At 37.8% G+C, this 24026-nt stretch overlaps 1 protein-coding gene across 1 annotated transcript in view; it reads right to left on the bottom strand.

Annotated features, from left to right (window-relative positions):
- Positions 1–5426: 5426 nt before the first annotated feature.
- pcdh11 (protocadherin 11) overlaps positions 5427–24026 on the bottom strand; it is a 156105-nt gene continuing 137505 nt past the window's right edge. Inside the window, exon 7 of the mRNA XM_072437729.1 lies at positions 5427–5890. Within this exon, the coding sequence (XP_072293830.1) occupies positions 5430–5890 (461 nt within the window). The 3' untranslated portion in view covers positions 5427–5429. The remainder of the gene's footprint in view (positions 5891–24026) is intronic.

Below are 24026 nucleotides of genomic sequence, written 5' to 3'. Positions count from 1 at the left end.
AATGACACAACAAGGCAAGAATACAATTTAAATATATAGATCACCATAAGTATTTTAACAAAAGTTAGATGGAAAACATGAGTGAACTCTCACATATTAACCCATTAAACCCATTATTGACTTAGTTTGCCTTCTTCACACCTTCTTCACATTTGAATACTGCTTGCCCGAAAACCCCCCAAACAATATTCATTAATCCAGCAAAGCAAAGGGTTCAAGATAGTTCAAGGACAAAATACATATTTTCCAGGACTTTTTCAGGCCATTTCCTCATGTTTTTTGTTTTTTTCAGGACATGAAGCTGCAGGTCCTGGGCTTCAAACACACTGGATTTAAGCATTAGAACACAAATGAGAGGCTCATGTGAGGCTCATTCTGCTTCCTGATTGGACAAACTGAAAAAACATGCATCCTTGCTTTGAGCAAGTTTGAATCTTCACAAACTCAACTCAGTCTGGAGGAGCCTCATCCTGCTTGTTTCTATGGAAATATTGTTCCTATGGCTATAATATTCCACACAATGGCATACAAATATCTAGCTCCATGCTACCTTGCTAACTTTCTATTTCTGTGAACTTTGGCAGGTGATGTGCCACCTACAGAAAGAGTCTTTATTTTATTTTTTTATAAATAAAACCCGAGATTAAGACACTATTGAACTAATGTATTTACACATCCTTTAATTAGAATATATGTTTGTGAAATGTGTGTCTTTGATCCCAGATGCATAAGATCTTCTGAGAAAAGACAAAGGGAAACAGGGCAGTTTGAAGACTCCATTTTTAATGCCTTAAGTAAAATTCATATACAAGAAAAAAACCATCACCATATGAAGGATAATTTTTTCATCAATGTAAATTGAATATTTTACAAAGGCATGACAACACAGTAGCCTATAACTGTAACTGACTGATAAATTTTTGCTGACAAGCGCTAAAGCCTTTCTCATAATAAAGCAGAATTCAACCTGACACACTGATGACTAATTTACAAGCATATACTTAATATTTTCATATATTTCTACAAGATACATTAGTGTACATAAAATATTCCGGCACGGTGCATGCCAGTATACATATATGTGCACACATTTCAGCCATACATACACATACATACATACATACACTCATACATGCACTTTTTCAACACTTTCAGACACACTCCTCTCTTTTATGCATTTGGAGCCATTTTTTTTTTACATTTCAGAGATTGTCCACTTGATTAGAATTTTCTTTACAGTGAATTCCAGTGTCAGCCTAAAGCATCTTTCAAGTTCACGTCCGCCAAACAGGGGTACTGCTATGTACATTTCAATCGAGGTGTTTTGTGTACAAATAGAAGTTTACAATGTAAAATAAAACTTTAAGACAGACAGAGATAGCTTTAGACAACAGTGCTGACATTGATTCTAATAGTAAGCTGATTAAGTGCTTTATATTTGTCCAAATACTTGAAGTGAGTTAGTATGTCAAAAAACAAAAATGTGATGACACAAAAAGTTAAAGATTTGTGAAAAATGTTTCGGAAATGACATGCAATGTGGAATTGGTGACTTTTGTTATATTTTGAATATTCCTGTATCATTTCAATAAACTTGCAAATAATATATAAATATATAAAATAAAATAAAACACAAACTCACTGAATTAGGTTAATCTCCCAAGCAAAATCTTACATCCATGCAATCCATTCACAATGAGCTTCTCTTTGTATACGGGACAGAATGAGAACTAGGAGGGAAAACGGCTGGATTTTGTGCAGCACCATATTTATGGAAGATCATTTGTTTAATCAGATTTAGAATTTGAAATGCTGTTGAATTTCTCACTTTCAATGTTTTAACTTTCTCAAAAAACATGTTAGATTTCTTCCTATTTTGAATTTAGATCGCTGAATTTTGCCGTATACGTTTTAATTGTTTTTTTCTTTGTTTAAAAATTCACAATGAAAAAATAATGCATAGATTTTCAGTTTTAATTCAGAGTATAAAATTGTTTGTGAATTTAGCAAAGTGTGGGAAAGACATAACATCATGTCAAGTGCACATTGTTCACAGGAAAATTACAACTGCTGAAGAAACTGCAGCCTGGGGGCAAACCATCACCTTGTCGCTCAGAGGTATCGGACTGAGATGTGCTACAGACCAAACATCCCACTGGATTTCAAAATTATGTACTTGGGCCTTAAAACTTCTGCCATGGACACAATCAATGGCTATCTCTGGAGTATACTCCCGGTGGCAGAGGAAAAGGCCCTCACAACGCAAAATGTACCTATGATCGGGGATTGGACTGGTATTATCATAGACATTCGCAAAATGTCATCGAACTCAATTTGAAAATGGAAACATTTGAAAGACTTTGGACCAATTGGGACAAATTTGCCGGACTAAACATATGGGCCTATTTGGAGGTGTTCGTGTGGATTGTGTGTTCCCTCTCTGTCGTGTTCATTGTATAGTTCTGTTTGCGTATTAAAAAATCATCAAAAAACCTCCACAAAAAAAGCAAGGTATTAACAACTGATCGAAGGGAATGAATATTTGCATCTTGAATTTTCAACGGGAAATTTCACACCTTGAATTTTACACCCTGAATTTAAACTGAACTGTTGAATTTGAGGGCTTGAAAATCCATGCATCGACTATTTTTAATTTATTAAAACACGTTTCGATAAAATATAAACACAGAATACATTGACACATGACCAGAAAGCAAAGTAGAAAGAACACACATCCAAAAACAACAAATCATGGCACGTACAACTCAAAATAATTGTCCCACTTTGTCCATGGGTCCATTTTCAAGTTCAGTCCAAATGTGATTTGTTTTCTATTTTTCTGTTATAATTTTGGTCAGAGAGTCTGAGTCATCCATTTTTTTGGTAATGGTCTTGTACGCTGCCACTAGAAGTATACTCCAAAGTATTTTAAATTGAAAAAAATCACATTGAAAAAATGTAAAATTCACCGTTTGAACTGCAAAATAGAAGGAAATTCAAAAAAATGTCATCGTAAAAATTCTGACGAAACAAAGGATCTTCCATTCATACTTATCTCAGGTTTGCACAGTGCTATGTACACTAAAACATTACTGCATTTTTCTCATTGCTCTATTCACACCTAATACACATGCTTGCTTGATATGCTGTTTTTTATATTCCTTCATGACTCCTACAATAATGAATATAAGAAACACGCCAAATTGAATCACCAAACACAAAGCTTGCTTCCATACTAATGTTTATAGACGGCTATATTTGAGATGGTTGTTTTCGATTAAATTCATTTTGGTAATTGACTGAGGTGAGATTGAATTGATCCTGTCCTCGTCCTTGACACAGTGTTTTCGTTTAGTGATCGTTTTAGCAGAACGGGAGATAAATCCACTGTATAACGATCAGTCTTCTGACCCTAGCATGGCTGAGAATAGGAATAGAGCTCACAAACATAATTCGCCTGGTTGCCTTCCCCGGAGGCCTCCACATTGTAGCACAGAGTTAGACCTGTTCCCAATTTGCACGAGGGTAAGGTGAAAATGAACCGCATGAATCATACACCTGATGATGTAGACACCTGGCTTGGATACTGCGAAAAGAAAAATGAATATGAACAAAGTCACATTATTACCGTAGCTATAGATTTTACTGCACCCAATGTGTTAACTCTGCAAGTTACTGTAAAGGCTCAAGTACGTACCGTCATCAGAACGACTATCAATGCAACACATTCAAAAAGTGTCTCTTTTTAGCGAGTCTGTAAAAAAGTCCTATGTTTTTTTTTTGTTTTTTTTTTCAATATTTCTCAGTAAAATCAAATTGTACATGTTTATACTGAATCTTTGCTCCTTATTGGGAAGTGAACCAGATCAATTTATTTCAACTGGAACAAAAAAAACTAAAACTCATCACTGACCGTTTGATGAGCGTATTATTCGAAATGTATTGACTGTTCCTTGTTGTTTATTCTACTTCAAAATGATTCTTCTTCGTGTTTGTTTCTCTGGTGGCAAAAACAAAATGAAAAATCGCCCTTATTTCACATAGAAAACAATGTGCATACAACTCTGTGTTAATGCTGCGTGGGAAGAAAATCGAATGGAGCAGAACAAGAAAATAAGGTATAAAAAAGAGAAAGAAGTTTAGCCCACTGGTCATCATTTGTACTACATATCTGATTGATCTATTGCACTGCTCATGTACCGCACCACAAGCTGCTAGTGAGATCGCATATCAAGGTAATTAGACTGAGAATTTCATAATTGGCTCCATGGTTGTTGCTGAGCGCCAGAAATCTGAGCAATGCAAACAAATGGAGTGAAAACAAGACTAGATTTCCAAAGCATCTGTCTACCCTTTCCACCGAGATGCTGTGGGGTGAAGACCTTTTGAATAGTGTCATTTGATTCAACCGCCATATGGAAAACATCTATGGTATGTATGTCCTAGCAGTCGCGCGTGTTATGCTTGTGTGTGCACTGGTCCATGGTGAGAATTTCCATCACAAAAGATTACCGGTGCCGTCTTGTGCTGGCCTAGTTTTTGCTTTGTAGACTCTTTCTAAAGCAGTCCCCTGACCAAAATAGAAGGTGACAAAAAATATATGACTTTATCTCTGCTAAAGGTTTGTGCCACACGTTAAACAGAGCAATAATTTACGAGAACTTGAAGAACAGCACCCACATCTCATAATGAATAGTTAGCCCATTTTAGCTCACTCAAAACAAAGCACTGTTTTAAGCATTTGTCTTAAAGCAATGGAAATACACACTTGGAGATTAAGCAGGAGTTGGAAATACAGCCCAACATCAAAAAACTATATTATGAATGGTCATATACAGCATCAGTGGTTTCGGTCAATGTAAAAACAATTCAACAATTGTCCAATAAGGTTCATTTGGTCATTCTGATCATTTATCTGGATAGTTCTTTTTTCAGACCAGATCAATGTAAAAGAGAGAACCACATTATTGAATGGGATGGAGCGAACAGCATCGGGGAAGAGGGCAACAAACATCGCAGCTGGATTAAGGAGGCAATTGAAATATGGATTCTGTCCTAAAATAGTCGGACTGCAACTGCTTTTGTAAATCAGCAGACAAGACACGCCACAGCGACATCATGTGACAAACTCTGGTCCGAAAACCAATGACCACTGAACGGCTGAAACTCACAATCTAATTTCATGATATAGGACTGCACAATACCTGTGTAAATTATAAACATTTTTACTTTCTTTTTTGTTTCTTGTTAATGTGAGATATACTACTTTGGTGTGTCATCCACTGTGTGTACGTGTTCCATTCATTGATACTCATTGTGTTTTGGGGGTTATTGGGAGGGAGCTGGTTCAGCGTTGCCTCTAAACATTCAGATCGTAAAGTCACTGTGGACGGTGCCTACGGATTTGGAGATGCAATATTTCTCTCTTTTCACAGCTGGTGCTCGTGTAAGAACGATCCACTTCCTCCTCCGGTCTGTTGCCCCAGAGACGAGAAGCTAGCCAACGGGATGACCTTAACGGGCTCCTCTTTCTTACAGTGTCTGTCCAAGGTGTTGTAGAACTGAGGCCGGTTTGTTCCTTTGTCTAGATCATCGTTTCTTTTGGGCACGGATCGACCCAGAGTGTGCCGACAGTCCATGAGCCCAAAGCTGACCAGGTTTGCTTTGGTGGCTCCGCGAGGGCAGCTCTGGAAGCCGAACGAGTGCAGCGGGTTGGGTACAGAGGTGCCGGTGGAGGTGGGGGTGGAGGCCGGGGAGCCACTCAGAGGGCTCTGGAAGTGGGCCAGAGCGGGGGGCATCCAGCAGCTGTCGGAATGGCCCAGGATCAGACACTCCTGGGTGCAGGTCTCAGAGGCCTCGGTCAGTGCTTTCTGCAGGTTCACCTCGATGGCTGGAGGAGGAAACAAACAGACAACCTGGTTAGTCCAGACAGAAATCATCTTGACAAGGCACAAATTATACCACGAGGCAGTTTTTTTCAAGAGTCTAGAGATCGATGATGTCCACACTTTGAAGACAGGGACATCATTTGCAATGTGGCTAATTAAAACTAGTCGTAAAAGAACACAGCATTACTGATCAAAGAAGAAGAAACAGACTCTATGTCCAAAAAATTGTTATTTACCGGTTACATTTACATCATAGTTAAAATAATGCTAAACATATATTATGCATTTAGTTGACAAATATAGCAATATATTTTTTTAAATTTTGACTTACACTAAACAGAATAATTTGACTATATCTTGTCTAAAAAATTAATAACGATTCTATAAAAAATACATAAACTAGAACGTTGAATGTTTCTTTGTTACTCAGAAGGAAAAAAAAACGCAAAGTATTTTATGTCATATTGGAATTTAGTTTCCATCTAAATTTGTGGAAAAGTATGGATTGTGTTGCTTTGTGAAGGGGCTACAAATATATGTGAAACGTATGTGAGTTGTAACAGCATCAACCAAAGCAAAGGCAGATCAAATTGAACATGCCATAACATCGACAGCACACTTCAAAGCTGTATTTTTTGTTTACAGAGAAGCGATAAAACACACTGAACTCATAAATCCTAATGTAAGCAGAAGAAAATTGTCGCCTTATCAGCGTTTGACCCACCAAATGTCAACCTTTTAGCAGCATGAAAGTCGATGAAAATGATAAATGTTTTATTTCATCTTGTAATGAGAAAACAGCAGCGGAGCATTTCATTCCTATTGCTATTCCCAGGACTCTTTCTGTTTACCTACAATATGCAATGAATTCCCTATAGCTTAATTAGGATTTTAAAAAAAATGTCTGTGTTTGCGTCACAGACCAGCTTTACGGCGTTAAATATTTAATGAATGACTTCACAAGCTTTGTTGAGTTTGATCACTGTCGGCGCGGCAGATCTTTCAAAATAAATTTGGTCCAGAAGTTGAAATTCTATTACGTCTTATCCAGGTATAACTTCATGCAACCTTGAATGCCAATGAGGAGTTTCAAGCACAGAAAAAACAAAAAAAACTAAAACGAAGGAAGAGGCGGCTAGGCAATGCTAAACACTCAAACTATCTTGTCTCATTATCTGCTCACTGACATCACGTGTGGAATGAGTCTGGACTGAGGCCTCAGCATTGAGCCAATAAAGCCTGTCAAGACACACAATTAGAATGTAAAACAGTGTTCACCAAGGCAACCAGGAGCCTGCAGCTTTCTCCTTCATGCCCCCCCCCCAAAAGAAAGAGTGCTCTTCATTCAACATCACATTGCTCTTCTAGGCCCCTGCTTCAAGCTGTCATGTAGAAATTATTTAGTATATTTGCATAAGTAAGAATGCTCTAAATAATTAACCATCTTTAGACCCTAGTGCTGGGACAGCCAGTTCTTTCACACGCATCACTTCTACACGATGACAGTATAATTTTGTTGCGAAAATATTTGTGAAATCTTCTTGTGTCCATTGTTTGGCTGACAGCAAAATTGACAGAAAATTATTCAGTAAAATGCAAATACACACAAAATGTAAAACGTTGCAGTATTTCTGAGGTGAACTTAAATCTGATTTTGTATGTTATTGCATCAATATGCTTCTAAAACATTGTTTATTATATGGGTCCTTTTTTTAATTTTATGAACACTACTTTTATTTTTTCATTTTGATAGATTTAACATGCATTTGTAACAAACAAAAACTCAAAAAAGTTGCAATGGAATGATTTAAATTCCAAAATAACATCTTTTTTAAATACACTGTTACTGGAGTATCATGGAAGTTCTGCAGAACACATGCAATTCCCTCAAATTTACATATTATTACTACGGTATCATATATATTAAAGGCATTCTATATTTACACATTATTGGACTTAGATTTTAATAACAGATGCTGTCCAAGTCTTTTAACGGCTTCAACAGTCTGGCTTCCCCGTTTCTACATAGAACAGTCTTGCACTTTTTTGGTACTAGAGCAGATTGCACAGCGTCAACTTTAATTATGAGAAGGGTGAGAAAATGTACAGCTCGATATAAATCGTGAGGATATATTTGGAAAGCCCAAGTGCAGTCAAATCTGTTCCTTCCATATTGAAGCCGAGCCTTGGAGCAGGAGTGCATAAATCCCCTGGGCGGTAAACGTGTCGCCTTTCAGAGGGTCACTAACTTCATTAAGGCAAAAATGGACGCAGTCTCCCCTTCTCTGAGCGGACACAATAGACCTGGGCCTGGGCTGGGGTCGTGTGGTGACTCAATCATCTTTTCAAGTTATTGTCACATTTTTGAGAGCAGATTTACAGCTTGTGTTTGATATACAATTTTTGATCGGAAAAAAATTCAAAGAGAAGCGTAAAGGGACTGTCGCATATATAACGTGCCATTTGAAAATAAAACACGATAGCAATGAAACGTCAAATGATTATGCTTAACTCTATAAGATAAGATAAGATATTCCTTTATTGTCCCACATGGGGAAATTTCATTGGTGCAACGCAGGTAGATACAGAGGTAGATACAGAAGAACAGATCACTTATAGGAAGTCTGAAAAACACTTTCAGTAGAAGATCTCCTATAAATAAATAAAAACTCCCATAGACAAATAAATAAATAAATACATAAATACCATTGCATGTGATCACGACAGTAATTGCACATGAATATGTGTCACGACAGCACATAGATTGCACATGAATTGCACATGAATATATACATGTATTTAATTATGTGTTTATTTAACAGGGACAGGTTGTTTTCATCCATTGATCCAAGACAGATGTTAAAACTGTCTAAAAACATGATCTCTTTTTAAACACCACAAACTATCAGACAAAACAACAGTGTGCAAAAGTCAAATATTTCTGATATTACAGCTTTAATGTTTTCATATATGACATGTCTTTGCAAACCTTCTGTCATTCAGGCACGTTCTTTCTTTCTCTGTTAGTATTTCCCAGTTGTGCTCTAAAAGTGTATATATCCTATTTTCGGTTTAGTGGCAAAACAGCTTTCTCTTTCTCTGAGCACAATAGACCCTCTCCAAGCCTCTTCAAGCGCCATTCCTGCTCTAGATGTCTTTTCACAGCAAGTAGATCCTCCTGCATTTTGTTTTTGAAGAGCTAACACTATTACTATGGACATTTTATTCAACATGCGTCCAAACCTATACACGTAAATATCGTTGGCACTTTCCTCCATTCCAACTTTAACCGAACAATACAGCCAAAGGTGAGAGCGTCTTCTCAAGCTACTTCAACTCCATGTCAAGTGTCTCCAAGTTTTGTATTCACTATTACTCTTCCAGCCTCTCCACAAAATAAACCGGACTATTTTTCTATTCTGGTGGGATGGTTTGGATATGCGGCAGCGGGGTTTTTTGGGAAGGTGCGAGCTCTCCCTGAGTGATGTCGCTGACAGCAGGAGCTAGAGGTATAGTGGCTTGTGATGGCACCACTGTCTTTTTGTATTCAGGGGAAACAATCGTACCCCGCGGAGCTTTCTGGAGGAATCACACATCACTGACACCTAAGATCCCCCCAAATGGCACAAAACATCCCCTTTGTTAGTTCCTATCAAGAGCATTTGAATGGCAGTCAAAGATGGATAATGGCAAATGGCGTGGAGGACATTTTTTTTTTTTTTTTTAAATGTGGTGTAGGTATCACTGAGGGTACGTGGTGTTGTCCTATTTTGACGTTTCTGAAAGTTTGGATTTATTCAAAAAGTTATTGTCAGGTTAGCTCTGTTTTGCCCCATTTAATTCAGTCAGTTATCAACCTATATCGATGATCTGATTTGCCCTATTGCCCTTTATGGGTCTATATGTTTGGTCTGGTAGTAATCGACACTGCAGATTTCTAGTCCAGAACACTTCTATGGCTTTTTGCTTCATGGTCTGTTATTCTATTAACCGTGTTCTTCTGTACAAATCCCGCTGTGGCACAGTTCATGGCTTGGACGTGAGCTTGCTAACTTGTGGTCATATCCAAGGTCGACACCAGAGGTACCCTTCAGCAATCCGCTTCTGCTACAACCACACATCCTTTGGCCAGGCAGACTTCAAACACCTCTGCATCCACCTTCACTTGACCTTACATCTCTGCACTCAAACAGAACAGCTTGTCCCAGCGCTGCACGAACCGAAGTACAGTATGAGAATGGTACAGATGTAATGGAACAAAGACCCTGGGGGTGACTGGCAGTTACAAAATACCCTACTTGAACTGTAGTTTGTAGTTTCTCATGACTCATTTTCAGAAATTAAATGTATTGCTCTTCCTTGCTAAAGCCATGATAAGGTGAATTGTTGACTCTAATTTGGCCATGGGGTGAGCAGTTATCGCTGCGTGGGTCTTATACACCACTGTCTTTGATGTCCTAAGATAAAAAATAGAATAAAAAATAAAAACATAAAGGGACAACACTGTGTAAACAATCAAATACCCAAATAAATAAATATGTGCTCACTTGTTGATGGCAATTAGTAACAATTTCTAGTTTCCTTGACTACATTTTTAAAATAATGATCAACCGGTGCTGCGGTGTCTCCACTCCAAATGCAGATTAGATGTGACAGAATGTCTTGTTTGCATTAATGAGGGGTGTACAGCAGGAATAATAAGCTGTAATGTTTTCAGTCCTAACCCAAACTGCTGCATGTTAACAGTGTGATTACTGTACACAAATGTATTTCAACAAGGTGATATCATAATGATTAATAATACTGGTAATGCATAATTCATACAAAATAAAGAAAAATGTAAAAACATCACAGTAAAAGTTGTTTAGTTATTGCTTCTTGCAAATCTAATTCTATTATGTTTAGGGGCCTCTAAGTTTCAAAAGCTGCCTCACAAAAGAGTGATGCACATTATGTGCCTGATTAGCATTATTTACCACTGATGCTGAAGATGTGACAGTCGATATATTAAAGATGATATTCACTGACAAAGCTAGTTACATCTTGATGAGCTTCACATTAAGGTTTGCACACATATCTCAATCCAAGCTACTATTCCAGCGTGCACATGCTCATTATTGCTAATTAAAAGGATAATTGTATGCATCTAGGACGTTAAATTCCTCCAGCAACCATCAAGATGGTGGACCCAGCCGTGACTCATCCAGCAGGGTTAATTGGTGCACCCTTTCCGGATCTTTACTTGCAAATCTATGCATCAAACTACTGCCATCATGTTGTTTCCTTTAGAGCCATATTAGCCTGCTTAAAAGGTCAGGTGCAGGCTTGTTATCTTATATTAGGAAGTGGGGGGTGGAGTTGTGTGACCATAATTCATGTATTTATTTGCAATTGTACATTATTTACGTTGAAAGCGGAGCACCCAGAGGTCCTAGACAGGGAGAACATGCAAACTCCATTCAGAGAGGCTCCAATCCGATCCAGGACCTTCTGGCTGTGAGAATAAAGCACCAGCTGATCTGACACTATGTCATCCAAATCATACTTGCACCAGTCAGTCCCAGTGAAGCCACAACTATTTAGTGTAAACCACGGATTCAAACAAAGTCTTTCCAACTGCCTGTTGTCCCCATTAAAAAATGAGTCTCAAATAACAGTGTATTACGGTAAAACCTTTCAAAGCAATTTGTCCATATCCCTGTGCTAAGCAGCCATGTTTGTAGTTGATCACAGCACCGGTTTTGTCTTTAGCTTTGTTTGTTTTATTCTGAAGTGAAACGGTACAAGCCTAACGTCTTTGCACAAAAACTTTGAAAATGCTTCAAACATTGAACTTATCTACCTTGTTTCTCACTTTAGGGTATTTTCTACAGTTTTGAATATTTATGTCCCGCTGTAAAATTTTATAGACTTTGACACATTATCGAACACTGTTGCTGCTCACTGTTTCTTCTAAGAAGCTTAAGAACCACACAAGTTTTTACTTGTCATAACTTTTGGAAAAGAGCAAAAGTCCACAAATAATGCAAGTAATAACTAGGCAGCAAAGACAAAACAAAGGCAACAAAACAGAAGGCACTGCCAAAAAAGAATACAGAAAGTCAAAAGTCTTGATGCAGTTTTCTGACATCACCACCATGTTCCCTGCACCCACGTAATTAAAAAGGATATGGTGCAAAGACTGGAGAGGGGTGTGGAAATCAGTGTCTCTCATTTCGACTGAAGCAAGTCCAGAAGATCCCAAGAATCCACAGAAAACACTTGCAAACAAATAGAATATCAGTTGAAATAATTGGGTTTGTAATTACCAAGACCTTATCAGTGCAGCGAGTGCTATACCCTCCAAACCCACAATCTGGATAAGCAAATGGATGGCCATTAATAATAATAGCACTATTAACACTGCTTGATGTCGGATGGAAAAGCAAGATGCCATTACTTTCATCACATCTCGGGCAATCATTATTTGAAGGATAGACTAATGCCTCACTTTCCCTGAATCCCAAAATAGACTCCTCCCGCCTGGAAGTATTTCATCATCTTTTTTGCTTTCAAGATGTATAAGACGATCTGACTGATTCAAAAGTTTGATGTGCGTGCCCATGCAAGGCTATGTAAATTCAGGCCAAACTCCAGTGAGGAAACGTAAAGGCATACATTATAATCATGAAAAGCAGTAGAGCTGAATTAGGAATAGGCAAGAAGTGTGACTTATCTGGGATAAGTCTGGCTCTGCTGCAGGGAGAGAAAATGAACTTTTTACTCTGTGTCAGAGCGGGCTGTTATTTGGATTTCTTTACTTTTATCAGGGTTACAGTATAATCTCTGGAGACAGCTAAAAGAGCTGTCATTGTCATTGCTCACAAGGTTACCTGGAGAGAAGTAAATAATGCTCTAGGGCAGGAGAAAGTCAGCGAGCTACACAGGAGGCAGAGGTCAACATAAGTCACTGCTACTATGTGAAATGCTACTACTGTTCAAACTTTTATACGCTGTTATTTTTATTATTCAGACCCTTCTTGCCCTCCAACTGTAACGTAGATACAAATCCAAAACTAGATATCTTTTGTGCTGCTTCCACACTTTGATAAAAGATGTGGTTTGCGTCAGGAAATTCCATTGCCATGGTAATTGCAGCAGCCATCTTATGATTGAAGGAAAAGTGACAGTTCCTATAAATGCAGAAAACTAATTATGAAATTAAATATTCCTACTGTTCACAATGGCTTGACAGAGAAAATGTATATTCAGCCTGCAGATACTGCACTTTTTCTGAGTTTTCTCTGAGTTTCTGTGTTCCTGTTGTCAATCCAGAACAAAATAATTACCAGTATATTACAATTACAGCTCAATCACGTAATAAAAAGAAGAAAAGTGCTCACATCAGCCAAAATGCAGGTTCATTTAGGATAATTAATTGACCCGGACGTTATTTTTACATTTCCATATTATAAAATAATGTAAGAGTGAATTTCTGCTTTTGTTTTAATTAGCTCCGTGCAGCCGTTAGCAACATTAGCATAACTGCAGAAGCTCAGACGCGGCGCAGGGGGTTCACAAACAGTGCGTCTACAGTTGAGGGAAGATAGAGGTAAAATAACATGGCTGCTGGAAATGAAGTTACTTGTTACCATGACAAATATTCCTGTAGTTTTATTATACTTCATTGATGCCTTGAAACTTGTGTGACCCTCTTTGAGGAAACATTCAAAAAACCACATCTTTTTAAAAACTCAAAGACACAATCACACAAGACAAGGTCCCTTGGGTTTTCAAAGACATTATAGTCCGTTCACATTCATTTTATTATTATTTATACTGTATACAGACTCAGGAAACATAAAGATAAGCTAGAAATTGACATCGGGCCATTGTTTGGTAAAGAGGCTTTTATAACTAGCACTCATTCTCCATGTTATTTAAATGTATTGAAGTTTGAGTTCTGTTAACCTTTTGTGTTCAAGAGATTTAAATAATAAAACATATACCTCAGGGAATGTGTCAGTCAGGAAATCTATTGCTTTTCTTTTATGAATAGCGACCATATAACAAATGGCCTTTTTTACTGAAAAGTAATGTGACAAAGATAAGAGCAGGAGCAAGGTTGTCCACATATATACTCAAGACTAATTACTTCTGATGCATTCACTCAGATGGTTCCTGACAAATGGTGAGTCTCTCAGCCACATACGTATTTATCAGCACTTGTGGGACACGTAGTGTTCTCGGCCTGTAATCCATCTACCCTTGTCTCCTACGCCGACCGCTTTTGCTTTTTTTTCTCCAACGCTTGACCCATTGTAACTGAAAGTAATTGTGGGCAGAAAACAACATCTAATGATTACTTTATCTTGGAGTCAGAGAGAGAGAGTGAAAAGTCACAGACAGGTACTCTCGCGCGAGGAGGAGGCCCTTTTTGTTCTCGACACACAATTTCAGACAACAAAGAATATTATTGACTAGGCTGAGATTAGAACACCAAAACAAATAATAAGAAAGCAAGGAGAGGGGACAAAGTGCACAAAGAAAAGAAAGGATACCTCCAACAGCTGTGGTGCCAAGTACGAGCTACACCTTTTTGTTGCCATTGATTAAAAGCATGTTGCAGGGTTGAAGTGGCAATTCCTTTCATGAGGAACACAAACAAAATGTAGAGGTAAATTAATGTAAATGTCTTTTCTAGCTGCAGTCACCTTTGTTCCTCGAAAACTTGAGATTCTCATGCAACACCACCTCCAGGAAAGTTTGGACATCATCCATCCATCTTCTTCCGCTTATCCGGGGCCGGGTCACGGGGGCAGCAGGAACTCCCAGACTTCCCCCTCCCCAGACACTTCACCAAACTCAACTAAGGCGTTCCCAGGCCAGCCAAGAGACATAGTCTCTCCAGCGTGTCCTGGGTCTTCCCCGGGGCCTCTTCCCGGTGGGACATGCCTGAAACACCTCCCCAGGGAGGCGCCCAGGAGGCATCCGGGGCTGATGCCCGAGCCACCTCAGCTGGCTCCTCTCGACGTGGAGGAGCAGCGGCTCTACTCCGAGCTCCCCCCGTGTGACTGAGCTCCTCACCTTATCTCTAAGGGAGCGCCCAGCCACACGGCGGAGGAAACTCATTTCGACCGCTTGTATCCGCGATCTTGTTCTTTCGGTCACTACCCAAAGCTCATGACCATAGGTGAGGGTAGGAACGTAGACCGACCGGTAAATAGAGAGCTTTGCCTTTTGACTCAGCTCCTTCACCACAACAGTCCGATGCAGCGCCGCATCACTGCAGCCACTGCACCGATCCACCTGTGAATAGTTTGGACTGCATGCGAAGGGTAAAAAACAGAATGTGTTTGGCTGGGTCTTACTCAAAAGTAAAATATGTTTAGGATGAAGCTGATGTTCTGAACCCCAAACATCAACAGACCACACCAGTGCTGTTTCCATCAATGCAGCTCCAAAAGTGATTTCTGTGGTGACACTTGACTTCTGCAGTGCATGACATTGGTTGATTACACCGTTTTCATTATGTGCCGCCTCTTATTGGGCGTCCCCAGCTGAGGACAAGACGCTGGTGTCACCATCAACACAATCAGAGCCGGCCAAATACGCAGCGTGGGCCGAAGAGGTGCAAACACAGTGACAATCTGCAATCAGCCATCATCACCACAATGACACACAGAGAGAACGAAACAAGCCTTTGATGGGGGAGTGCGGGCGCAAAAAAACAAGCATATGCATTTTAAAGAAGCGCCCACAAGATCGGACAATGAGTGCTCCAGCATTCGGCTGTCTTTTGTTTTCAGAATGTCATAAAAAGGGTTGTACAATTACAAAATAAAATGAGGTAACCCTTAAGAGCAGTATGTACTTATACACAGCGACTATGGGTTCTAATGCCAGTTTGCAGACTCTTGCTTGCTCTTTTTCTCCCTTGTTCAAATGTATGTCAGTCTAAATAAAATAAATATTTGACAGAATGAAAACCACATTTCTAGAACAAAGTAAAAACAAAACACTACAAACTAATACCAACATATCAAACCATCACATTGACAACAGACTTACTCAAAATCATTTAGAAATATAATTTACTATTCTTTTTAAACATTTAACAGTTTAATAAAGATATTTTTCTTATTGGACATAACGTTCTTCCTAATTATGATAATGTTCTGCAAAATGGAAAAAATAAAGAAAATATGTTTTTTTGGTTGCATTTTTCTTAAAAGAATAATCAAACTCTAAAGAATTGGAAAAACACATTTGTCTGTTTAAGCCACTGAAAAATCTTGCATGGTTGGCTGATCAGAAAGGTCATTTTATATAGGTGCTGTGTGGAATATGTATTAATAACTTACTATTTAAATAGAAAATATTTGTTAATTAATTAATTCATTCCTTTTGACCATTTACAGTTCCTTACAGAGGGTTGACAGACTTTGTTTATTATCTGTGTCCATTACCTTCATAAAGCAGCAAATAATTGATCTAAATGTTATTAGAACTGCCACCGACATTAATCAGTAGGTTATTCTCTAAAATAATACTAAAGTGACACATTTCCTATCTCACCAAATCTCATATTCAAGCAGACTTATTTTGATGGTATTTGTATTTGCCTGGCTGACTGATGACAATGATTGACAATACAGTACATGCTATTGTTTTCTATTTATTTGGCAAAATTGGGTATTCAGGGTGTTTGTGTTTGTGTAGCTTTTATTTAGCATTGCACTTGTAATACAAATATCAAATAAAAAGATTAGAACTAAAGTAATGCAATCCTACATGCCACTTGCATTACTGTTTATTATTGATGACTCATTCCGGCCTCACACTATAAGTCTCTGTGTTGACAAACGTTTCACTCAATAGATCAAGTTGTAAAGATACTGCTTCACTATATATATATATATATATATATATATATATATATATATATATATATATATATATATATATATATATATATATATATATATATTTAAAATAAAACATGAATACACAGCAAATATGCAACTTCTCCATGCATATGAAGAAGATTACAAAAAATTCAATCTATTTAAAATGCATTGCAAATTTACAGATTTCCATATAATATGCAGTCTGGGAGATGGCAATATGGAAAAGAAGGGAACATATTTTGGAACGATTGAAAAAAAGAAATGATTAAGTGGGACCTGGAAAAGCTGTTTGATATTTGCAGGAAGATTGGATTGTTCCAGCAAGAACTATCTAAACAATCATGATTACAGCGGCAACGACTTTGATCTAAAAATGTAAATGTCACTTTTAACACACTAAGCTTCTCCTTTCCAAATATACGCAATTGAAAGAGAATTTCGAGAATTGAAATTAGAAGGATGAGCAGGTCCTAAAATAATTAGACATGTTGACAAATTGCAAACTACCCAATATTCCCTTAAAAAGATAAATACATGATCAGACCCCAGTTACGTCTATAATTGTTCGATGTGCTGCAGACAAACTGCAACCACTAACGGCGAGCGACCTCCTGTGTCATGTAACAAGCAAATTCATCATGCTGACCTGCTGCCCCCAATTATTATGGAAAACAAGAATGAATCAAATTAACATTGAAGATGCGCCGCTGGTCCATATAGAGCGCACGGATGCAGCGCAGGAAGGGAAGCTAATAAACAAGGTGCCACTGCATATGCTATATATCTTGCAGTCATTGATGATTAGCGCTGGTTTCCCTTAGCCATACATTACGGTTATTGCTTCCACAGGCGGGCAGATAGGATACAGAGGATACAGAGAGACAGTGAAGGCCATCGTTCACTCGGGGACCGGCGGGCGGAAAGCACTCAGCAGTACGCCGCAATTTCAGAGCAGGGACGATTTGGAAGCCGTGTAAAATTATAACTGTATCGGAGGAAGACTGACAATTTCTGTGCTGTGTTTTTCCGTACAAGCGTTGATGGCAATAAAAGGCTGCGTTTGCGATGCGAAGACATTTGATTTAGCTAATGACGAGGCTTCTTTTATTTACAATGGCTTCTATAAATGATCGTAAAGAGATAAAATGCTTTAGTCCCAATGATATTACAATGACTCGTCTGTTATCGGTGTGTAATGTGTGCTCATCAGCCTTGCCTCATAAGCAACATATACAGGAGCTCTTTGTGTCCTGCCTGACATCTTTTTATTTCTTTTTTTTACATCTAGCCTCAATGTCTTCAGTAATTTAAGCATTTGTAGCTCCTCTGTGTATCAGACCTCACAGGTATTTGCTCTGTGTGCTTGACCTAAAGCCAGCTCTATGCTCAGCTAATGCACCAGCTGCTATTTTCTAATTACTCTGTTACCTTTTGTCTGATTATAAAACACCAACAATGCAGACAAACTACAATACATTATCGCTGCTAAATCAGATCATCTTTTCTTTTGTAAATTAATGCATTTGTACATGGCACGGTTCTAAGATAAAACATGTGAATAATCTACACCGTCTCCATCATGACTATGCCCACTACCTCAAAATTCATCAGTCCACATTTTGATATACTTGTGTCTACTATGTATAGTTCATTCAGAAGACCAAATGGGGCATTATCCAATCGTCAAAAGCACTTCATTGTTCACCTCATTGTATGTGGCTATCAGTCGCCATGGTTCATTCTGCTTCCATTCTATATTCAGCACATTTGGCTTTGAGCTCAGGACTAAATAGTGTCTGTGTACAGTATTACTCACAGTCATTATTGTGTTTGCCCAGAGCATAGGGCTTTAATATGAGGGGCTGCAGATCCCCCCCGTGTCCGTGTACTCTTTAAAGGTTTTCCTTTTCCAAAGCGCCACCGACCCTCCTCCGGGGACAACTATTAATTTTTCACCGAAACCTTTCCCTGAATAATGAATTCTGTCCTATTTATACGCTGTGATAAGTCCACTGAATGTCTAAAAGGGGGTTATCAAAGAAAGGGTTCGGCTCTTTTCAGAGAAGGACTTTTTTCTGCTTAACATGTTTAATTCATCTGCGTCGGCGTGTTCTTGAAAGCCTCGGCAAAGTCATATAATGCATTGCTGGTAAACATGAAAGCAGACACAACCAGTGCATTCAATAAATCACAGCGTTACTTTTGGCTGTTTTGATGTCGACTGTCACAATCCTGTGCCCAAACAGCAGTCGTATAAGGTTCAGAAATATGCCTTTTATTCCCTGAGGCCCGCGCCGACAGATACACGCTCACTAAAATCTCACAACTACTCAGTGGCTGGTGTTAATGTTTCTGTCAGAGCACTCTTTATTTGGGAGCGTCTGGGTTCAGATATTGTCAAGTCAAAGAGTGAAAAGAGACATGTGTAAACAGGAAGAAAGTCAAGGGCTGTTTCAAGTAGAACATACAATATCTATTCAGTAGTTGCGAGAAGTTTATAAGAAGGGACATTTTAACTAAATATTCAAGCTTAATTTTGCTGCTAATGTGAGGAAGATATTCCTTTTATCTTAGATAACAACAATTTCCCTTTCACAGCTAGAAAAACTCTCACTGTCTTATCTAGTGGAGTCAATTACATCCAATTCATGTACGTGATGAAATCAAATGAGTGCACTTACAGTTCAGGACATTAGCCGTGTGTTAGAGTGAGATGAATATTCATACACTGGACTCACCTGTCCCCAGAACTTTATACAATTAAGCAATTATTTGAACATTGTGTTGTGAAGACTGTCGTAAAACAATTTTGTCACTCAAACCTGATTAAAAAACACTATAGTCTAATTGTGAAGCTTGAATTAGATTTAATTTATCTTCTTCACCTTGTTAAAAATAAGACACGAGGAAAAGTTGGATTCTTTTCTTCTATTACAATACATACATTTAAAGTTAAGACTCTTATACTCTTGATTGTTGTCACTAAATCAAACTTTCTTTAAGAACACATGCTATGTTAATTGGGCAAATTGGGTTATTTCTGTTTTTTGGTTGCATCTGATTAAATTGATAAAAAACAACACATTTGTGTCCATTTCTGCTTCAAATGAACAATGTTCACTGAAGAATTAAAATAAAGAATTAAAACCCTAACAATTTAAATCAATGCACAAAAAAAGCCATTTTTTTTATTTCTACTTTGTCCTATTTAACTGTTAACCCAGCCTTTTTCTCTTAATCTCGTGCAGCCATTTAAGTGCATAATAAACCGTTGGAGTGTGACCTTTTGTTACTACTCTGTAAAAGTATTTTTGAATGGTCATATCTGAACACAAAAAAAGCACTTTCAATTAAAAGTTTGTCTAAATTTGCTCAAGTGAGTTTCTTCCACAGAATTCTCATTTAGTTTTGGAAGTGGTGTCACCATAAAAATAGCAAAGAAATCAAATGAAAGGGCAAAAGCGGAAAGTAGGTTCTCTGATTGTGTTGTGCCCCTGATGACAGAGAGAATGCTCCAGTGGCTCCAGCTCCGCCGAGGAAACGTTGAAAATAGCCACACAACTGGTTTGCTCAGGAGACAACTGCAACCCATTGACCTGGATGTCTTTTATAGTGTTTAGCCCAGAGCACTTGCTATGAGATTTTAACACTCCGCTTTTGATTTTTGTGGTGGGGTGTCGGCGCCTTAGGGTGTCGGTGTGTCATGGGGTGCTCGCTTTGTTCATTTTGAAACTAAACATTGTGCCAAAACCTTATTATTTATTGGTTCCTATTTTTCTGTACACCTAGGAATTTTACCTTTGGCTCTTTTGAACAAAATCCTGTTAATTAAATTATGATATGATTCAATATTTGCAGTAATGTAAAAAATATGCATAAAAGCATTTAACATTTTAAGAGATTACATAAAAGTAAATACTTTTGATTTATCACTCATGGTAATTGGTAATTACTTTATTAGTTATAGTAGTAGGAGTAGTAATTGAATGGGTCATTTACAGCTTGACAAAGATGTATACAAAACCCCACAGAATCCTGTAGATTACTTATAATGTTAAACTTACAACACACAATCATTTAAAGAACAGCAGTGTATCAGCAGCAAACACTGAGCAGTTGCATTTTGCAGAAAAAGCAACAACAAAAAAAGAACAATCAAAATGTCAGGTTGTTCCACATGCCACATACTTTCAACAGAAATACAATTACTTTTTATTAATCAGTTCCCGTCTTATTTTATTCTTTTAATATACCTGCTCTTCCAAGGTTGTGCTGATTCAAATAACGTTACACTAACTGTACACACGGGGAGCACATGAGTCTACATCTTATACAACTAATAAAAATAGGATTTGTTAGTGCTTAATAGTCTGTTTGATTAACATTTTTTTTTTTTTTTTTTAAATTCAAACAGATGAATATAAACTTGACTTCTAAAACTTACTGTCTTGAGGCAGTGTCTTGTCCAAATGCACCTGAGTTGTGCCGTTGAGTTTATATAGAGCATGTAACTATTTGTGCCACACCAAAATGAGTAATGAACACATTTTCAGTCCATAATTTCATATATTAAAAAAGTTCACAATTTGAAGGACACGCAAAACTTTTATTTTTATATGTTTCTTTTACATATTGTTGATATCTTGTATAACTAAACTCTTTCTCGAAGTAGACCCTCCAAACGTATGACCTTCTATGAGTCACAAAAGAATCTTCCTTCATTCAGAACACTTGATTTGACACACTATTTATTCAGAGTCCTGTTTTGCATTGGGCCCGATGCACCTCGCTCCAAAGTTTCCCTCTGATCGTTCTAGTTTGCGTCACTTGCTTGAGTTTCGCGTGTGACATCTAAATTCAAGTCCAGTCAATCACAGTGACATTCAATTCTCTCAAATTGATGACTAGCCACGAGCCTTTCCAATTTTTATCTTGTCCAATGTCCTTTTTATTTTGATTCTTCCCTGGCTTCCACCTGTCTGTCCGTGATATTGCTAATTATTTCAAACTATCAGGTTGGCACTTACAATTTCAATTAAATCTGGTCTTGCTCACTGACCTTGGGGTGGGTGAAGAGGTGACTCTCTCCCGCCCTCCCGCCCAGTCTTGGGTGCCATTTAGCAAGAAATGTAAAATCTTGATTTGTGTGTGTCTGACTTGAGTGAATACACACACAAGAACAGCAGTAAGGCCTTAATCCGGTAATTGTAAGGTTCCCAATTAAAGCTGCAAGACATGTCGAGGCGAGATACACCTAACTGTGAAGGACAAAAGCACAGGCATATGAAGGCAGTTTCGCCATGTTCCAGAGGCTTATAAACCCTGTAATAATTCACTGCAAGAGTTACAATGTTAATAATAATAATGTTATATTCTCTTTAAAAAAAAAAAAAATCTCATTAAGCAGTGTAGCCATTTTTAGCTTCCCTTATTTTTCATTTTATTCCAACAACTTGCTTGTGTGGTGATACATGTCATGCGTCCAAGTTTTATTTTATTTTATTTTTATGTTTATTTCTATCTTTATTTATTTTTCCCCTCCATTCCTTATTAGGAAATGAGAGGTTTTGTCTATAGGAGTTTTTGTTTATAAGAGTTTTGTTTACAAGAGTTCTTCTGATAATTCCTATAAGTTATCTGTCCTTTTCCTCTGTATCTACCTGTGTTGCAACAATGAAATTTCCCCATGTGTGGACAATAAAGGAATATCTTATCTTATATCAAGTATAAGCCACGTTTCCACTTACTCTTGGAACGCTTCTGTTTATTGTGATCTGCTTTTCCAGAGCTCTGCTACTTGATATCACCCACACTTTCCTCTGAATTGTACCTAAGTTATACTTTTATTGTTTTATTTATACAGCCAATCACAGCAATTCATACTCATTTATTCCATTTAGTCAATCCAAGTTTGTGACGCTATGAGACGTGGCTAAAACTAGAGTAAACAATAAACGTTTTCTTCACCAATTTAACTTCTTTGCGCCTCAAGGCTGCTTTTTCAAGTCTCTTCATGAAATGCATTTAGTTTAGATTTAGTTTGACTCATTATGCACTTGAAATATAATATTGTTGGATGCGAATGCCATGCATCGATAAACAAGAAACAGCTGATGCTAAAGAGTGCTAGCTCTGTCACTGGAAATATGGCAGTTTATGTTTCATGAGAAATTATATATCTTTATTTATATTTGCTTTCTGACATTTTGTTTCCACCGGAGTCTGCGTTCTCTCTTATCAAATCGTCGCGCTCAAGAGCTGAAAATGAACCAGCATCGTCCTGAAACTAGGACCACTCGTTGCCCTCGTTGGAACCCTTAAACAGGCCAATACGGTTCACTTACGACACTTTTGAAGCGTCCCAATCCACTCCAGAGCGAACCAGTCAAAACGTGGCTACAGACTTAAATGTTTTCCAGGTGAAAAGCTTTAAAATTTCTAGTCAAAACTTTTTTATTTGAATGTCTAAATAGCCAGGAATCAAACTTGTATGTATTTTATTAACATGTTTTACATTTCCTTTTTACTTTATTATACAAGGACCACAATGGTAATAAGAGCTTGCGCTTTTTTGTGTTATCCTGGCTTTTTAAATTTGTTTCTGTTATGTTTATGTACTACATGCTCATGCACTTCATGGCAAATAAATCAAATCAAATCAAATCAAATTTCTAAAGGTGGCAATAAATCTAGAAAAACATATTTTTAATAGGCCTGGGTAAAAGTACATTGTAACTGTACAATCATAGCACCCAAAAAAAGTTTATATATGTTAAATATCGTTCATAATGATCACTAAACAACCTGGATGACAATGTGTAAGAAAAAATATGATATGATATTTACAGCTAACACAATCAGAGGCTCCCCTGGCCGACACAATAAGGTGCCAATCACGAGCGAGACCGCCGCACACCAGCCCGGCTTTCATTTCAGAGTCACAGATTCAGCTCTAAAACACCAGTCAATATGTGAGCGCAGGGCTAATGCTGATTGATGACATTCACATAACCCCCTCCCACCGCCAGGCTTCACAGACTAACCCACATCATCCCAGATCAACACAGCTAAAACCCTTCCACCACTCATTGCTGAAACAGAGACAATCCGAGGACTTCATCGATTCTAAAAGGAAATGATACAGTATAGCTCTGAGTAAAACTATATCACAGTCATAGCAACAGGTGATACTTTATTTAGCCATAGTCTGGTATAGCTCTTTTCTTGATGCTCAAAGTCGCTTTACAGT

The sequence above is a fragment of the Eucyclogobius newberryi genome, unplaced genomic scaffold (genome assembly GCF_026437365.1).
Source record: "Eucyclogobius newberryi isolate DKJ021-1_F unplaced genomic scaffold, fEucNew1.0.hap1 SCAF_11, whole genome shotgun sequence".
In the NCBI taxonomy this organism is placed as follows: domain Eukaryota; kingdom Metazoa; phylum Chordata; class Actinopteri; order Gobiiformes; family Gobiidae; genus Eucyclogobius; species Eucyclogobius newberryi.
The sequence above is the reverse complement of the archived record's forward strand: the minus strand, read 5'-3'. Positions and strand labels throughout refer to the sequence as shown.